This window comes from Elgaria multicarinata, chromosome 13 (genome assembly GCF_023053635.1).
Source record: "Elgaria multicarinata webbii isolate HBS135686 ecotype San Diego chromosome 13, rElgMul1.1.pri, whole genome shotgun sequence".
Classification (NCBI taxonomy): Eukaryota; Metazoa; Chordata; class Lepidosauria; order Squamata; family Anguidae; genus Elgaria; species Elgaria multicarinata.
This window is the reverse complement of record NC_086183.1, coordinates 3862569-3882675: the sequence shown is the minus strand read 5'-3', so window position 1 is coordinate 3882675 and position 20107 is coordinate 3862569. Positions and strand designations below refer to the sequence as shown.

General features: G+C 45.7%; 1 protein-coding gene across 1 annotated transcript in view; it reads left to right on the top strand.

Moving 5' to 3' along the window:
• Positions 1 to 20107, top strand: part of NFYC (nuclear transcription factor Y subunit gamma) — a 71460-nt gene that overhangs the window by 24919 nt on the left and 26434 nt on the right. Inside the window, exon 2 of the mRNA XM_063140511.1 lies at positions 7588 to 7697. Within this exon, the coding sequence (XP_062996581.1) occupies positions 7596 to 7697 (102 nt within the window). The 5' untranslated portion in view covers positions 7588 to 7595. The remainder of the gene's footprint in view (positions 1 to 7587; positions 7698 to 20107) is intronic.

Here is a 20107-nt window from a genome sequence, read left to right as displayed (position 1 = left end):
GTGCAGAGGTTCCTCAGAAGACATGGGAAAGGGTTCTCTGAGTGTGGAAAGTTTTAAAAAATCACTGCATGTAGGTAATTTGGTTTTGTGAGCAGAGATGCTGTGTATTAACAGCTTTTGCCTAATTCTGTGAAGTAGTGCTTGGGGGGAGGTAGGAATGCTATTTTAATACCATTTGCCTTATAGATTCCAAGTATGCTTCCCATTTGGCAGGCAGTTCCCTAAAGCCGACTCCCTTTCTCTTCCCACCACTGTTTGAAAATATCCTCTGTCACAGAAACAATGTGGAAGGCTTTTTAAAAGTCTACCTTGAATTGGCATAATGTGGTTGCTTCTGCAGAAATGCCATTGTTCTCAGAACATTTCACAAAATGTTGTTATACGCATGTAGCTATTGCAAGATGACATGAACCATTTGTATGAACCATCAAATTATTTTCTGTCCAGCCTTTCTGTCGATTCCCTTGAGAGCAGCACGCAGCATTATGCTATTGATCTTCCTCCTGATGAAGTCGGTATTTCATTTAGTTTTGAAGAACATTATTTTACTCATTGAAACACTTCCAAATTATTGTGTCTGGATAAAAAAGTAAACCAATGGCACACCTTTATTGAAATGAAAAGGCATGGTACGCATGAGACTTTTTCCAAACATAAGTGGAAAGTGCATGTGTGTGCATTTCCTTTTCCTGATCCTAACATGGTGTGTTTAAGAGTTGTCCCATTCATTTCAGTGGAATTTTCTTTCAAGTATGCATGCTTATGATTGGTTGCAATCTTTAGCTGTGCTCGCATGTACTTTTACTCCAAAATGGTAAGCCAGAAAGTCTCTGATCCAAATCTTGGTTTAGAGCTAGAGATGTGAAGGCCTGGGAGAAAATTGGTGCACTTCCTCTTTTGCCGCTCTTGCCAGGGAACTCTATAGTCAGTGCGGAAACTCCACTCAATGCATCAGGAAACTCCATGGAGCCTTCCACACAACACAACAGTTGTACAGAAACTCCTCTGCTCAGCGTGGATATTCAGGGTGGAGTGGGGTGTGGCAGGGGAACGGAGACAAAAAAAAGTCCAAAGATTAGGCCCGGTGTTGTGGACATGAGGTCTGTGGCTTAGACTTCATCTCAAGATTGTGATTGTAGACTTGAGTGAATTTGTCACTGGTAGATGCTGCAGGTTTTGGTGACTGGCCCAAAGTCACCCAATGGGTTTCCATGGCCGAGTGGGGACTAGAACCCAGATCTCCTGACTCCCAGTCCAACACTTTAGCCACTACGCCACACAATTTTCAGTGGCGCATTATTTTAAAAAGACAGTTGAAGCTACAGGAGTGCAGGGAATGGAACCCTCAAAATGCAAAGTTGCTCTTTAGGTAGTAGAAAATCATCTTGCTCTGGTGGTAGATTCCATCCTGAGCAGCAAAATATGGTATCAAGCACATAAAAAACAAAGATATTTGTGCCAGCCCATGAGAGACAGAAAAAATATATCTGAAAACTGCAATTGGGTAATACCTTTATTAAGACCAACCAAAATGCTAGTGATTTTATAGGAATAAATAGTTTTTATTTTAAGTTTCTATTCCAGGTTTCCTGGACTTATTAAAGGCGTAAGAAATCAAACTTCTTTTTCTTTACATATGCTCCAGTTTTATTGTCAGATGTTTTCATTTCAGTCACTACCTTTGATTCCCCCAGTTCTATCCCCCATAGCTTGGTCCTTTTAAAATTCTGTGAAGTATACCCTATTAATTATGTGGTCTTAAAAACAGCTGGAAGTGAACATTTTCCAGGTGATTAGCATATTTTATTCTCTGTCTCTCTTAAACAGATTGGAATGTAAACTAGTTTTTGACTGGAGGAAAATTGTGTTGGGGCGGGGATTGTACAGTAATGTTGCCTTCTGTGAATGAGTTGCATTGCTGTTTGGAAGGAGAAAGTCCTGGTCTAGTGCTAGTAGCTAATATTGAAAGATCAGTTACATAAGAGATTCCTGCCAGGACAGAGTAGATCTGGCCGATTAGTTTGTGTGTCCTTAAATCCATACTTGTTGTCTTCATGTAGGAAAGCAAATAGCTACACATTTCAATCTCTGATGCTCTCAGATATCTCTTAAGTATCTGAAGGCTAACAATGCAAATGGACCCTAGTTAAGAGATATAAATCCCTTGGTAAATTTAATGTATCCTCTGTCAAGGAAGATTATCTTAAATCGGTAGATTTCTATCTTCGGGGGAACCCTTCGAGCGGTGGCTTGTCTGCTGAGCAATCCCTGAACATCTGCCACAGAACCCCAGTGTGTTGTGGAGGATTCTGGGGGTGGGAGCGTATTCTAACATACTCTCAGTTCACCCAGAACACTGACCATGACATCTGGGCCTTGTCATTCCACAAGAACTGAGAGTATGCTCTAAAATGCATCATTGCCCTTGGGAAAGTGATGGATAAGCTGTGTTTGACAGAAACAGTGGTGTTGGTTTTTCAGAAAATGTTGAATTGGGAACTTTTCCTATGCCAATTAGTGTAATTGCATCAGAAAATTTTCAGTTTGCAAAGCTAAAAAGGCACCGCATATTATTATTTTTGTCCCAATGCACCACAAATATTTGACCTGAAATATTTGAGGGGGGAATTAAAGCACATTTAGGGCACAATCCTATGCTGTTTGAAGGAGTGCTGTGACCATAGAATCATAGAATAGCAGAGTTGGAAGGGGCCTACAAGGCCATCGAGTCCAACCCCCTGCCCAATGCAGGAATCCACCCTAAAGCATCCCTGACAGATGGTTGTCCAGCTGCCTCTTGAAGGCCTCTAGTGTGGGAGAGCCCACAATGTTTGAGTCGTCTCCTTTGAGTGGTCTGGAATCTCAGACCGCAGGGGCACAGGGGACATGCTGATGCTTTAGGGTCGATTCCTGCCTTGAGCAGGGGGTTGGACTCGATGGCCTTGTAGGCCCCTTCCAACTCTGCGATTCTATGATTCTATGATATCCACTTGACAGAGTTTTGCTCTGCTGTGGGCTCATTTCACGTGAGCCAGTTTGCTGCACAATTAGCTCAATGCTGATGTTACATCCTTCTGTATGCTGCACCACTATGCAGAAGTATCTGTTGGCTGCTCTAGGAAGGGGCATAATACATTAAGTACCCTTTGGGTTATGAGCATGTTCAGAGGCAGTTCCCTCCCTCTGGGGCCTAATTTAGCTTCTGCAGTTGGAGATGAGGTGTTGGATAGTGTGGACTTGTCATTTGGAGCTGTTTGGTCTTCAGGTGCTTTTTCTGTCATGTGCCGTGTTCTCTTGTGCCGTGTTGTGGTGTAGATTGCATTAACAGACAATGCGCCAGTTCACACAATCAAAATAAGCCATGGTGGCTTACTTAAATTGCGGTGTGTGCCATGCATGATTTCCATAATTACTGCCCAGGCACGGTTTGTCATGTTGTTTGAACCTGGGTGCGATGGCTTGTTAGAGGGAGAAACAGCTCTTGAATAACCCTACAGCAACACATGGTTTATTGGGGGGTTGTTTCCCCCTCCAACAAGACATGCTGCCTTGACACTGTGGCTTATTTTGATTGTACGAACCAGGTCAATGTACACACAGTTGGTGAGTGGTTAGACTTGCTTTTGTGGCAAGCGATCGGACTGCGTGCTGCCTTGGTCCTTTCAATTCAACATGAATTCTCTATTTGGAATAGATTATGGAAATCACATACATGTACCTCTAGCAGCTTAACTTCTTATAGGTGTCAACGTATTACGTATTTGAATGAATTGATTACCTTTTAAAACGTTTGTTCTTACCCAGACCTCTGGAGAGACTGAAAAATAACTTTTATTTTCATAAGGTATTACAGGTGCTGTGCTGTTATGGAGTATTCATCAAAACATTACAGAATATTCATCAAAACTCTTTCAATACCCGCCCTGTGAAAACCCAACCTATCCTAGCTGACTTCTATGATTTTCTTTCTATACCAGCACAGTTGTTCTTCATAGATTTGTATCAGCAAACCTAACTGCTAATAATTTTCAACCATAGAATTATCTAGTACTGTGATTTTTATTTTACAAGAAGTTGCTATTTTACACAGCATGAGCCAAAGTCCTCATAATAATTGCTCCTGGAGAACTATGTTCTAAACAATACGGTCATGTTTTTCATGCGCATATGAGGTATGTGGGGAGGAAGAGTAGAAAGTTCTTGCTCCTCCCTCTCTCTGCCTGAGAAAAGGCCAAAATAAAACCTGCCATACACAATGGATCATAAGTCAGTGGGAATCGTACCCACTTATGTCAGAATTGTTCTTGGCCTCAAGCCATTTCCCATTACGCCACTACTCAGAAAGATTGTGTGCATTCAGACTTTTAAATAAAGCAATCTGGAGTTTCTCTCACCCCTCTGTGCAAGCTTAGAAAGATATATTTAACATAGTCATTTCAAAAAGCAGTTTTGGAGTTATTTCCCGAGAGATTGTTCAGTCTTAAAAGGTTTGCTGGTCAGCTTTGGCTCTTTGCCTCCTGTAAAGGCAAGTGGTCACTCTCCTCTTGAGTTTCTCATCCCTCTCAGGAACAAGTTCTCCCACAAAGGCAAGAAGGGTGCTTGTTTTCCTTTAGGACATCCTCTCCCACCAGCTCATGATTAGCATATCCTTGGGAGGCCTCTCCATTCACCCAGGTTGCTTCACAGCCTAGCAGCCGGGAAGCAACTTTACCCCTGAAGCGTGCTGACTTCTGTAGATTTCTCTTTTTTATTTCTATTATTGTTTTCCTGTCCCCTTCCAACAGATCCTTCATAGGTTAGGGTGGGAGTGTTTGCCTCATGGGCATACTTCCCACAGATCCCTGAGTTCCTTCAAAACAGTCATTCTGAAGGGAGTGTGTGCCAATCTTCTAAAGTGCCACGTGGCAGCACCCTAGGATGCTAGGAAGGGGACACCATCTCTTTGCCTCGACACCTTGAAGGGGCAGGCACATCTCAGCCTGCCCACAGTATATCTGTTTCCTAGCTGGAATTTGAATTATATTCTCACTGCACTCTTGGGTCTGGCTTTTTTGAGCCTGTTCAGACGACATGTTAAGCCACAGTGGTTAAGCATTTTGACCATGTTGTGTGAACCATTCCTAACCATGGTGGCTTCATAAGCATGGTTTAAACATGCTCACTGACCATTTACTGCAAAAGAGTTAGCAGCCTAACCACGACTTAGCACGTTGTCTGAACAGGCCCCATGACTATGGTACTTTTAAAAGAGTTCATTTTTAAGTCAGTCTTCCTCAGAGACATCACATTACTAATTGGAGGAGGCCCTTTCCTCTCATCCCAACCTTGGCACTGTTCATGGGGACTGGATGGTCTTCCAGCCAGAGCCTCCTTTTGTACTCAAAGTGAAGTCAGTGTTCCGTAGGTCTTGGGAAATAATTCTTCCCAACTCGTTTTTCATATCCAGACTAACCTCGTGATAAGAGCTGCTATATAGATAAGTGGAAAACTCTCAGGTTGTAGTTATCCAGGATGGCAGATTCTAGGATTATTTGTTTGTTTGTTTATTTATTTATTTATTTATTTTATAACATTTATACACCGCCCCACAGCTAAAGCTCTCTGGGTGGTTTACAACAGTTAAAAATAGTAAACGTTAAAAAGTATACAAGATTTAAAAAACCACCAGAAACATAAAAACAGTATAAAAATATCCATTTAAAAAATGGATTGTGTCCTTCATTATTAGACTTTGGGAGAATATGGGCCTAAGGACACATCGGGGTGGCTACATCCTCTACAGCTCTGTTCTAGAATTATAGAGTAGCAACAAAAATCCACACATTTGCACAACATTCTAAGATCGATGTGTTTGCTTCTGCTGACGCTGCAGTTAATAGAAGGAAGGGTGCTGTAGAAGACTCTCCTACAGTAAGGACTCCCTAATTCTTTTGGGTGCTTGCCTATTCTGCATACTGCTATGCTGCATCCTGAAGGGATGTGAATGCTATGGTTCTTCTATAGTTTTTACCTCCCCAATAGCTAAGGCACACTTTCTGAATTAAAGTCGGATCTGACAAGAGTCACTGTTTGGAGTATGGAAGTAGGAATGACCTGCTCTCAGAGAAGCTCCCCATCATGTGTTCAGTGTGCTTCCTGATTGGAAAGAGGCAAGCCCCAACCAGTGACTCACATCCAAGAGTGAATAAATCTGCAGACTCTGAGGTTTGATCATTCTTCTCTGCCTCTGCATTGGATCAGATGCTTCCAATCACATACTGTGCAAAGATATGATGGTGCTGGAATGAGAGAGGAGGGCAGAGTGGTGAAGCATGGAGAGGTGTGGTGGGTTCCTTTTTTTTTGTGGGTAGTTACTTGGCCAACCAGCGTGTTTAATTATTTCATTTGTATTTTATTTCCCATGGTACCCAGTTTGAGAATTCACGCTTTAACATACATATTACATCATTTAACAAAATAACACCTCTTGATGTGAGGTTGAGACCAACAGTGTGTTTATATTCCAAAAGACAATATAGATGTTAGATATGGACGTGCACAGGAGTGTAGATATGTGAGACTTTAGCTCCTGTTTTCGCCATAGGGCTGTGCTGCCAGAATATATGGTAGTGTACTCCTAAAAGTAAAAAGATTGTCACTGCTAAGGGGACCTGAAGTTTATGCACATCATTTATAAGGTAATTTTCTATTAAGTTACCCAATAAAAGCAATAAACTTTACAATCAAAAAAGTTAAACCTACACTGGCATTAAAAATATATCATAGAATCACAGAATAGCAGAGTTGGAAGGGGCCTACGAGGCCATCGAGTCCAACCCCCTGCTCAATGCAGGACTCCACCCTAAAGCATCCCTGACAGATGGTTGTCCAGCTGCCTCTTGAAGGCCTCTAGTGTGGGAGAGCCCACAACCTCCCTATTGGCAAGCCAGGAAACTTAGAACCCCAACGAATGAAATCCCGCTATGTTCACTGGAATGTAGAATCTGGGTATGAGTGCCTAGATTGCACACCTAGTGAACAAAATATCTGAATTAAAACAGTGGAAGGTAATTATTGAGGGTTGCCTGGCAGCCTTCATCAAGGAGACTGTTCTGCGGTGTAGGTGATGCCATGGCAAATTATTATTATTATTATTATTATTATTATTATTATTATTATTATTATTATTAATTTATACAGCACCATCAAGGAGGGGAGGTGGAGCAGCGCTTGCACAAATTATCTGAGGAGATTAAAAGTTTTGTGTGGGAGAAGACACTCTTTGTTACAAATGCAAAACTTTAGCTCCTTCAGACAGATAGTGTTTATAGGGATGGAATCTGAGCTTTCAGAATCGCTGGATAAGTCCAACTTTCTGTCTTTCCAAAATTTTGAAAAAATACAATTTATAATAAAGGGATTTGTGGGGAGTCTGTCCAGGTTCTTGGATGGCACTGAAGACTGTGTGTGTGTGTACACGTATGTGTATGCACAGCTCTTTGTCTTTTATTACAAACCATCTTTGAGGACTTCTTAAAAAGTGAACTCTTCAGCTCCTCAAACCTGATCTCCTTTTCGCTTCTCACATGTCATTTGGTTTCTTTCCAGTTACCATAATGTCCACGGATGGGGGCTTTGCAGGAGGTAACAGTGATGCCCAGCAGTGCCTTCAGTCTTTCTGGCCTCGGGTCATGGAAGAGATTCGAAACCTAACAGTGGTAAGAGATTCTGTTTATAACATTCCAGAACTTTTAGACAGTGTTTGAGCAGCTATTTAGGAGAGGACTGTAGGCCTTTTACTGGTTGTATCTACAAGTACCTGGTGACTTCCACGCTGCCTTCTCAAGGGATAAAAGATTTGGGGTTACGATTTTTTTCGGCATCTGTCAACTTCTCATCTCCCAAAAGTCTCCTCATATACAATTAGTCACTCAATAGTACAAGTGAAGAGTGGGAAATCTACCTAATTGCCTGCTTTTCCATCAAAAGAAAATTGTTTGCTGTACTGCTACTAGTGTGAAAGTTTGCATTCCAGGGAGGATTGTAAGAATACACAATGCAGTATTGTACACAGGTGTCCTGTAGTAGAATTTTGCCCCATGCCTGCTAATAGAACTGTAAGAAATGGCTATCTTCAGGCCAGAAATAGATTGTACAATATTGAGTATGTAAAAATGCTACGTAGCTAAGATGGATGCAGTCTCATTGCAAACCAGGCTAAGAGCAGATACTCAATGAGTGTCCTTGGCTTGCACATGTGATCTGCAGTCTTCTCATGTCTTATTTTTGAGGTTAATTTATTGGATGGTTTTCGATTTAAAAAATGCTCAAGGTGACTTAAATTTGAAATCTAAAATAATTAAAATACATATAAAGTGCTGCTAAACGTTATGCATTTTAACAACAGCGAAGACTAAATGTAGCCAGGCAAGTATAAAAACCAGGATAACGGGACATATTAAAATCTTACTTGAAAATTGTTAAAAAATAGTAAGGACTTTGCTCTCTGGCAAAGTTCAAGCAATGAAGAAGCCTGGCAGGCATCTATTGGAAGGTTCACAATGTGCGTCACAATATTGGTGCCTTCACTGAAAAGGCCTAGCACGCCCGTGTACTCACAGATTCCACTTTTCTTAATGAAGGCATATGGAGCAGGTGTCCAGAGGAATGTAGAGGTAGAGGCACTCCTTCAGAGGAGTCTTGGTGCATTTTCCAGAGGCCAGCTGGCTAATCCCACTTTTATTGGAACCAACCACACATGTACAAAGAGGAGGAACGGCTGAGGCAAGTGCTTTAGGGACCACAAAAATGTTGCCATGCGCCAATTTAAAGGCCAATTATTTTAAAATGGGATTAGACAAATTCATAGAGTGCAAAACGTTTTCAGTGGTTATTTGCCATGATTGTTAAATGGAATCTCCAGCGTCAGAGGCAGAGTGCCCCTGAACCCCAGTGGCTGTGGGGTAAACTGGGTGGGAGAACTTTGCATCCTGCATGTGGACTTCCTGAAAACTTCTGCCTGGCCTTTTCAAAACTGGATTCTGGATCAGATGGAGCTTTGGTGTGACCCAGCAGGGCTTTTGCATTCAAGAAGGATTTCATTTGGCCCCTTGGACTGAAGTTTTCTGCCTCTTACAAGTCCATGTAGAAACAGGGCCTTTTGCTAAGTTTCTCTGGCTTTCCCCCCTCTACTTGTTTATTGAACTCTTAAAAATAATCCAGGATGATTGCAGCCCAGATCGCAAGGAAGAGAAACTGAATAGTATAAGTCAGACGTCTTTCTTGAAGTAACATTGCCTTTGTCAAACTTCATTTAAAATGATGGTGTTGGGCTAAAAATAAGAAATAGGAACCTAATTCTATTTTATTCTTTCTGTAGATTCGTAAATACGAGCCTCTTAGAAACCTGCATCTCCACCATTTTACAAGAGTTGGTCATAAACTTCAGGGTCTGGTATTTTAATTGAAAATGTTCTAAAAACAAAAGGCTAGGTTAGAACATGCATTCTGCTAAACCCAAGAGCCCAACTCAGAAGCAGCAGGCTAACAATAAGGCTCCCTTTTCAGTGTGACACTTTTTTCGGAGGCCAGTGGAGAGATCTTGATGCTTAAAAAACTGAATTAATTACTCTGATCCCTTGGTATGCACTGCTCTGGCACGCGGGAGCTGCAGGTTTGAAATTTCAGCTTGACATGGTAAAGAATCTTAATTCTGCAGCTTTCCAAGAAAGGAGCAATTTTTTTAAGTTTGAGCACCCTAGTCATGTGAATCCATTTATTGCACTTGCAAGTGAACAAAACGTTGAATGTCAAGCCATAGCCCTTCTGCCTGCGTGGAATTTTAATAGAGACTGTGGAAGAAAGTTAATTACAAAAAAGACCTCTGTAACTCCCTGCTTGTAATCAGTGCTGAAATTATGCCTTGTGTAGACTCTCCACTGACTGCTCTGTGTGTGTGTGTGTGTGTGCTTATGCAAAAAGAAGTCTTCTGCTTTACTCATGCCCCATAATCAGCGGGAGTAGGAAACATTCAGGTGTCCTGCTGATTGAGGTGACCTCAGTGTCTGCTGTTGGGCTGCATGTAACCCAATGCCTGATCTGCGGGTGGCACTGAGAATTTATTGGTGGTAGCTCTCTGTTTTGTATAGAGAAGTCAGCAGAAGTAAACACTTTTCTCTCTCTTTGGAGGCGTTCGGACGACACTTTAGTCCATGGGAAGTGCTGCTCCGTGGAGTTGTCATCTCTTTCCATGCGCACGCACACACACGCACTCTCTTCATGGCCCTCCCCACCAAATGGCAGCACTGGTTACCGCTTACCTTACCGAGGTGCTGCCATTCGATGGGGAGGAGCAAAGGGAAAGGAGAGACACACTGCATGGAGGAATCCCACTTCCTTTCAAGAGGAGAGAAGGCTCCACTGGGGCTTCTTTCTCCAGTGACAGCCATGGCACAGTGGCTGTCATCTGAGAAAGAAGCCCCGACAGAGCTCTCTCTCCTCTTGAAAGGAGGTGGGATTCCTCTGCCACCACAGCCATCACTCGGTAACAGGCGCACTGCGTCTCTCCCCTGTCATGGGAGGCAATGCGCCTGCCGGTTGTCTGCGCCCGGTGCGGAGAGACAGGCAATGGGGGTGTCGCTCGGCACTGACGCGTCCTTCGACGGAGGCTGGATCACATGCCCTGACACATCAGGAGACCATTCTGAAGCCTCCTGATTCTACAGTGGCAGCCCGCAGAGAAACATGTGCCATCCCCTCCGCAAAAGCAGGGGACTTCAGAGTGGTCTCCTTGCATGTCAGGGTGTGCGATCCAGCGTCTGGCAAAGGACACATTAGCGCCGAGCAACATACCTCATGGGGATCCCATGGTTCGTCGCTGACCTGTCATTCCACGGCGGGGCCATGGCAACAGGGAAATGGGTGGCTCTAGCAATGCTGCCCACTTCCCTGTTGTCATGGCCCCGCCGGGGAAAGACACGTCGGCATGGAGATAACTTCTCCGCTAAGAGGACATCATTTGCTTGGCAGCGCCTCTTCTGTCCCCATCTAGTTTTGAGGCAGAGAGCAGGGAAATCTGGCTATCACAGGTCTTCCCGCTCTCTGTCTCAAAACTAGATGGGGACAGAAGAGGTGCCACAAAGGCAAATGATGCCCTCTCAGCGGAGAAGTTCTTCTTCATGGTCTCTATGCATCACACACATGGGCTTTGCGCCTGCGCAGAGACCAAACCGGAACCTACTATAGCTGAGTGGAACGTTTTTGGCGGGAACCCCTCCCCCACACTACCGCGCATGTCCATGGGGTTCCCGCCCTTACCTCAGTTCTTCGTCGTCCGCCATTGTGCACAGACTTGTAAAACCGAACCTCTAGCGTTTTTCTCAACAAATCTTCTTCTAACTTCTTCAATCCTTCGTTCTTCGATCTTTTTCTTAGATTCTTCTCTCTTCATCTTTCTATATTAAAAAAAAAAGTTTTTCTTCTTAGAATAGTTTTTTCTCTTTAGCGACTTCGGTCGCGGGGGCCCGCATGGCAGTAAAGGCCCCGTTTCATAAGTGTGTGAAGTGTGGAGCCAAGCTCCCCCCTACGGACGGACACGCCTTGTGTGTCCTTTGTTTGGGCGAAGGTCATATTGTCGAGACCTGCCATCATTGTATGTCGTTCACGAAACAAACTAGGAAGAACAGAGCTGATCGACTTCGCTCCATATTGTGGGAGAAAGCTCTCAGAGCTACAGAGACACCTAACATGGATAAAATGGCATTGAGTAAGTCCGTTACCAACCGCAGCACTGAAGTGTGCGTGCAAGCCAGAGCAACTGATAGGGCTCAGATACCCCTAACGCCTGGCTGGTCTTTGGCGACTTCTATGGCCAAGAAAATTTCTAAAAAGGCCAGAACGCCCAAATCTTCTTCAGAAATGGAGAGGAAGAAGAAGAAGAAAAGGAGCAAGGACGTGGAAAGGCCCTCTCTCGAATCTTCCCGTCCGTCTAAGTTGCCACACAGTCATTCTAGCCCTCCTTCGCTACCGAAGACGGCTTCGATACCGAGACCTCGCTCGACGCCGACGTCTCAGTCGGTACCGATAGACACGGTACCGACACGCCCGCCTAGCCTATCGGAAGGCGAAATACGGGACTCAGTTTCTGCAGCCTCATTCAGGGAGCCGGCAATACCCCCAGAAATTCGGGAAATCATTCCCGTGCCACAACCCTCACCAACGCAACGGACACGGGAATGGGACAGAGTCTCTCAATACTCTGAGCCCCAAAGTAGACACGATTATTATGAGTGGGACAGTTACCGACCACATAGGTACTATGGTTACTAGTATCCACCTGAGGAGTATTTTGCTCTGCCTCCGCCGACATCGAGAGTGTGTCAATTGCCGCCTCCTTCGCCTGTACCTCGCCCACCAGCCCATCGAGCCCAAAGCCTTGCTTCGATACCAGCTGCAGCCACAACTACGGTACCGACGCAACAAGAGGAACTGGATCATAGAATCATAGAATCATAGAATAGCAGAGTTGGAAGGGGCCTACAAGGCCATCGAGTCCAACCCCCTGCTCAATGCAGGAATCCACCCTAAAGCATCCCTGACAGATGGTTGTCCAGCTGCCTCTTGAAGGCCTCTAGTGTGGGAGAGCCCACAACCTCCCTAGGTAACTGATTCCATTGTCGCACTGCTCTAACAGTCAGGAAGTTTTTCCTGATGTCCAGCCGGAATCTGGCTTCCTTTAACTTGAGCCCGTTATTCCGTGTCCTGCACTCTGGGAGGATCGAGAAGAGATCCTGGCCCTCCTCTGTGTGACAACCTTTTAAGTATTTGAAGAGTGCTCTCATGTCTCCCCTCAATCTTCTCTTCTCCAGGCTAAACATGCCCAGTTCTTTCAGTCTCTCTTCATAGGGCTTTGTTTCTAGACCTCTGATCATCCTCGTTGCCCTCTTCTGAACACGCTCCAGCTTGTCTGCGTCCTTCTTGAATTGTGGAGCCCAGAACTGGACGCAATACTCTAGATGAGGCCTAACCAGGGCCGAATAGAGAGGAACCAGTACCTCACGTGATTTGGAAGCTATACTTCTATTAATGCAGCCCAAAATAGCATTTGCCTTTCTTGCAGCCATATCGCACTGTTGGCTCATATTCAGCTTGTGATCTACAACAATTCCAAGATCTTTCTCATTTGTAGTATTGCTGAGCCAAGTGTCCCCCATCTTGTAACTGTGCATTTGGTTTCTATTCCCTAAATGTAGAACTTGGCATTTATCCCTATTAAATTTCATTCTGTTGTTTTCAGCCCAGCACTCCAGCCTATCAAGATCACTTTGAAGTTTTTTTCTGTCTTCCAGGGTATTAGCTATCCCACCCAATTTGGTGTCATCTGCAAATTTGATCAGCGTTCCCTGCACCTCCTCGTCCAAATCATTAATAAAAATGTTGAAGAGCACTGGGCCCAGGACTGAGCCCTGCGGCACCCCACTCGTTGCCTCTCCCCAGTTTGAGAAGGTTCCATTGATAAGTACTCTTTGAGTCCGATTCTGTAGCCAACTGTGGATCCACCTAATAGTTGTTCCATCTAGCCCACTTTTAGCTAGTTTGTTAATCAGAATGTCATGTGGTACTTTGTCAAAAGCTTTGCTGAAGTCAAGATATATGACATCCACAGCATTCCCACAGTCCACAAGGGAGGTTATCCTATCAAAAAATGAGATCAAATTAGTCTGACAGGATTTGTTCCTGACAAATCCATGTTGGCTTCTAGTAATCACTGCATTGATTTCAAGGTGTTTACAGATTGACTTCTTTATAATCTGCTCCAGAATTTTCCCAGGGATGGATGTCAGGCTGACTGGTCTGTAGTTCCCAGGTTCCTCCTTTTTGCCCTTTTTGAAGATAGGGACAACGTTAGCCCTCCTCCAGTCGTCCGGCACCTCACCCGTCTTCCATGATTTTGCAAACTGGATCCTGCACACCAGTTACACGTAGTCACTCTTTCCTCACCTGAGGATAATTACCCCTCAGACTCTGAATCCGGAATATCACCTACGCCGTCGGTACCGTCACCGGATGATATCCTCCATACACAGGACCCCTCGTCACCATCCGACGATATGGTTAGATTTTCTGACCATATGCTAAGAATGGCTCAGGCATTAGGGCTAGATATTCAACAAGCTGTCGAACCACCGGATGATCCCATATATGACGTCTTCCAAAACAAAACTAATTCATCGATTGCCATACCTCTTCCTCCTGCCTTAAAACAAACGGCACAACTTTCGTGGAAGACGCCAGCTGTCACCCAACCGACATCAAGAAGGTTGGAAACCCTGTATCGCATACAGGAGGGGGATGCAGGATTTTTGACCCAACATCCAAAGCCCAACTCTATTGTTGTCGAGTCGGCTCAGGGACAGTCACAAAAGGCCCATTCAGCCCCCGTTGACAAAGAGGGCAGAAAATTGGACTTAACAGGCAGAAGAATTTATTCCTCAGCCTCTCTCGGCATTCGAGCATCAACGTACCAAGCAACTATGGCTCGGTATCAACTCTTCCTTTGGGAGAAAGTGGGATCGTTGTGTGATTACCTCCCAGAGGATAAGAGGGAGTTGGCTCGAGTGTTTCAGGCTGAAGCTTCAGCCATAGCGAAGCAACAGCTCTCCACTGCTAGGCATCAAGTTGATTGCCACTCAAAAAGCATGATGGGGGCCATATCTTTGAGAAGGCATGCCTGGCTTAGGTCGGCTAATCTGACTTATGAGACCAAGTCTAGAATAGAAAATATGCCCTTCGATGGCGAAGGTTTATTTAATGCTGAAACCGACGAGACGCTGGATTCCATTTATAAAGCACGGACAACTGCTAAAAAGATGGGGTTTACTGCACCTCCAGTGCAATACAAACCAAGAAGATGGACAAGGCCACCTATGCAGCAGCAACAGCAACAGCGGCCTCAGTACCAACTTCAACCTCGACAGCAGCAACATCAGCTCCAGAGGAAGAGACCTTATCAAAACCGCTTCCCACAGGACAAACGTCAACCCGACTTTAGCAAGAAGCAGCGGGTTTGACTTCTTTATCCCAGATCCACCTCCCTTTGCGAACCACCTAGCACCATATTACCATCAATGGGAGTCAATAACATCGGACTCCTGGGTGCTCACTATCATCAACGCGGGGTATGCCATCGAGCTCGATGTCCTTCCTCCTTCTTCGGGGGTGAAAGTAACGGCGCCATCCCCTCCTCTGCTTCTCGAGGTACAGACCCTGCTATCGAAGGGAGCTATCTCTCCCGTACCCGCAGAGGAACTCAACCAGGGGTTTTTCTCCCGCTACTTCACGGTCCCGAAGAAGGATGGAGGTCTTCGACCCATCATGGACTTAAGGCAATTAAACAAATACATCACCTCGAAGAAGTTCCGTATGTCAATGGTTACTTCTATTCTGCAGCTCCTACACAGAGGAGTTTGGTTCGCTGTGGTGGATCTGAAGGATGCGTACTTCCACATCTCCATTTCAACCACCCTCAACCTGTTGGACTCGTTAGGTCGAGTCCAACGAGGAGAAATCCATCTTGACTCCACATCAGAAGCTGGACTTCATAGGGGTGACCCTATCGTCTCGAGAAGGGAGGGCATACCTGCCTTTGACCAGAGCGAGCACTCTTCAAGATCTAGCCATTGCTACCGAAAGCCGTCGAAAGGTCTCCGCGTGGATGATCCAAAGGCTATTAGGTTTGATGGCAGCAACTACGGCAGTCATCAGGTTCACAAGACTCAGGATGAGGATCTTGTAGGCCTGGTTTCTAAGAACATTCGACCTTCGACACAATGCTTGACGAACTTACCTGTCGATCCCAAAGCAAGTAAGGGCATCCCTGAAATGGTGGTTTTCGATGGCGACGCTCCTAGAAGGAGTTCCCTTCCAGCAAGAAACTACTTCGGTAATGATCACGACGGATGCATCGTTGATCGGATGGGGAGCACACTGCGACTCCCTCACTGCTCAGGGCCGCTGGCCTCCTTCTCAAAGGGAATATCACATCAACCACTTAGAACTTTTAGCGGTGGAGAATGCAATAAAGACCTTCGGACAGATCATCGTGTGGCATACATCAACAGACAGGGTGGAACAAGGTCACACCCCCTGAATCGATCGGCACTCAGAATTTGGAACTGGTGCATAAAGAGAAATACTTACCTGACGGCGATCCATGTAGCGGGCAAGGAGAACATCATCGCGGACGCCCTCAGCAGGTCTTTCCACGTCGACCACGAATGGGAGCTCGATACCGAAGTCAGGAACGATCTTTTTCGGTACTGGGGCTGTCCTGCTGTCGATGTCTTCACTACCGAAGAAAACGCAGCTTGTCCCAGGTTCTGCAGCAGAGCAGGAAGAGGAAAGCACTCCTTAGGAGACGCTTTTACCAGAACTTGGAAAGGAAATCTTCTTTACAGCTTTCCACCGTTCCCATTATTGACGAAAGTATTAGCCAAGATCCAGACGGACGGGTCGGATGCATCCTCATCACACCGTGGTGGCCTCGACAGACGTGGTTCTCCCACGCCCTTCGACTGTCGAAGGGGAATTACATCAGGCTCTCGTCGATACTGACGCTACTGTCTCGACACCAGGGCAGGGTTCGACACGCAGATCTGTCGACCCTCAAGATGACAGCGTGGAGGATAACATCCGCTCTTCCTCTCGTATCAACAATTTAACTGTAGACCATATATTGTTGGCCTCACTAAAGCCTTCAACAAGAAAGTCTTACATGACGAAATGGCAAAGATTCCAGAAGTTTGCCTTAGAGAATAATCAATCATCGGAATCTTGTCCTATATCACTGATCCTTCAATACCTATTGGCACTTTATCAGCAGGGACTCAAACTCACCTCAATCAGAGTCCACTTAGCTGCTATTACTGCCTACCACCGCGGCATGGATGGTTTTTCACCCTTTACACATCCAACAGCCAGAAAATTCTTAAAGGGACTTAAGAATACTATACCGACAGTAAAGTCTATCGTCCCACCATGGAGCCTGTCAGTTGTGTTGCAAGCGCTGACAAGGAAACCCTTCGAGCCCATGGCCTCAACAGACCTTAGACTTCTTACATTCAAGACTGTCTTCTTAGTGACCATTACATCGGCTAGACGTGCAAGTGAGCTTAGAGCTCTCAGGATAGATGCTCCTTAAACTATCTTTCACAAGGACAAGGTTGTGCTACGCACAGACCCTACCTTCCTGCCTAAGGTAGTGTCAACCTTTCATCTATCTCAGCACATCACTTTGCCAGCTTTTTTCCCGAATCCTGCAACACCTGTTGAGTCTTCATTGCATACACTTGATGTAAGGAGAGCTCTTGCTTTTTACAAGGCTAGGACAGAGAATTTTAGAAAAACAAATCAATTGTTTGTTTGCTATGGAGAGCCTTCTAAGGGACTCCCTGTATCTTGCCAGAGATTATCACGCTGGATTGTAGAGACAATTGAACTTGCCTACTCTATCTCTAAGCTACACCTTTTAAAGCCTGTGACAGCTCATTCTACTCGAGCCGTCTCAACATCTGTTGCCTTCAGCAGAGGTGTTCCCTTGACAGAAGTCTGTAGAGCTGCAACGTGGTCCACTCCTTCCACGTTTGTTAAACACTACAGCTTGGACACCCGTGCGAGACAAGACTGCTCGTTTGGAAGGACAGTGCTCTCGGAGATCCTCAGATGATGCACCAACCCACCTCCAAAGGTATGTCAGCTTGCTACTCGCCCATATGTGTGATGCATAGAGACCACGAAGAAGAAATGCAGGTTGCTTACCTGTAACTGTAGTTCTTCTAGTGGTCATCTATGCATTCACACAACCCACCCACCATCCCCACTTGGTGGTGTGAGACTTACAAAAGACACAATTTTATGTGGAATGTACTTTATTTTATTTTACACTCATGTTTATGGGGCCACAATGTCGGACTCCTGTGAACTGAGGTAAGGAGGGGAACCCCATGGACATGTGAGGTAGCGTGGGGGAGGGGTTCCCGCCAAAAATGTTCCATTCAGCTATAGTAGGTTCCGGTTCGGTCTCTGCGCAGGCGCAAAGCTCATATGTGTGATGCATAGATGACCACTAGAAGAACTACAGTTACAGGTAAGCAACCTGCATTTCTCTCTGCGGCAATGCATCCTTCGCCGTCTTCTCCATAGCGTCAGGGACAAGGGCGGCTGCAACAACGCCGCCCAGTGCCCCGTTGCTATAGAAATGATAGCAACAGAGGGGCGTGCAGCACAGATTTTTCCGCGTCCCCGTTCAGGAGAACAGAAGGGCAATCCTCTGCTGAGGCAGGCGGATGCTTGTGCATCTGATTCCCCTGCATCCCTCCTGCCTGGGGATGCATGGGGGGCAATCCAGTGTAGGATTGCCCCCCATATCAGTGGATGGCTTTCAGACATTTCATGTCCATCCACGGGAGGCATCCTCCCCCCTGCCCCGCTCCATCCATTTGGGGATCGTCTCGAGGGGATGGAAGGGGTTCCTTCTATCCCCTTGAGCCTAACGCCAGATGGAGCGGGGTGGGCGGAGGCAAGGGACATGCTCGTCCCTGGGAACACATGGGGCGCTGCGACTGGGGACACCAGCCAGGGATGGCATGTGCCTCTATTGGGAAGTGTGTGGGGAGCTGAGGATCACGCTGCCCCACCAAGGGACAGCTTGATTGGTGTTCCAATCATGATAGCACTCTTCAAATACTTAAAAGGTTGTCACACAGAGCAGGGCCAGTATCTCTTCTTGATCCTCCCAGAGTGCAGGACACGGAATAATGGGCTTAAGTTAAAGGAAGCCAGATTCCAGCTGAACATTAGGAAAAACTTCCTGACTGTTAGAGCAGTACGACAATGGAACCAGTTACTTAGAGAGGTTGTGGGCTCTCCCACACTAGAGTCATTCAAGAGGCAGCTGGACAACCATCTGTCAGGGATGCTTTAGGGTGGATTCCTGCATTGAGCAGGGGGTTGGACTCAATGGCCTTATAGGCCCCTTCCAACTCTGGTATTCTATGATTCTGTGATTCCCTAAGACAGCATGGGATTATTCCCCCTGCCGATGGAGCCCTGCTGGGCTAGAGCGGCCAGGGTTTCTGCCACTCTTGCCTCGTGAATCTGTCAGCAGGGGAAATAATCAACGGAGCCCGCCACACGACACAATTGCCATCAGTTGTGCAGAAAAACAACTCTGCAAACTATTAGTTCTTCTTCGTGGTCTCTGTGCATCACACATATGGGGCTCTGCTCCTGCGCAGGGCCAGCTTCGGAAACTTCTATAGCTGAAAATCTTTTAGGCGGGAACCCCTCCCCCACCGTGCACTGAGCATGCTCAGGGGTTCCCGCCTAAGTCCCCAGTTCTCTTCAACCGCCTGTAGGGTCAACAGCGTTTTGGAGACTTCTCATTTTGGTATCGTTTACCTCAGCTGAAAATATTATATTTTTCATCCTTTTCTTGCTTCTTCAGTTTTCTATCCTATATATAATTATACTTGTTGTTCGTTACCTCAGCCTTGGTGCCTATGGCACAGCAAGGCCTATTCAAAAAGTGCTCCACCTGCGGGCAGAAGATTTCTCAAACGGACGGACATTCCCGGTGTTTGCTGTGTTTGGGGGAGACGCATGTTGTCGAATCCTGCTGTTTTTGCCTAAAATTCTCGAGGCAAACCAGGAAAAACCGATCAGATTGCCTTCTAGCATTACTTTGGGAAAAGGCATTGGAGGCAGTGGAGAAACCAAGTACGTCTCGACGCTCCAAATCTCCCAATACTATGGAGTCGATGCCCCAACCTCCTCCTTCGTGGAGTGATGCTTTATCGGTTCCCCCCTCTTCCTCCTCTCTCTCCGCTTCATCAAAAGCGGCTAGAAAGATCTCTAAGACAGCGAGAGAGCATGTTGGGTCTGAAGAACCCCAAAGGAAGAAAAGCAAACTTAAATCGAAGGAGAAAAAGAAAAAATCGGCTAAGTTAAACCCTTCAATACCGAAGACTCCGATATCGAAGCGTTCTACGGCACCGAGGAGCCCGATATCGAGGCTGTCCTTGCAAAAAACACCTCCAATATCGACAAGTCCGATACTGACACTTTCGGTACC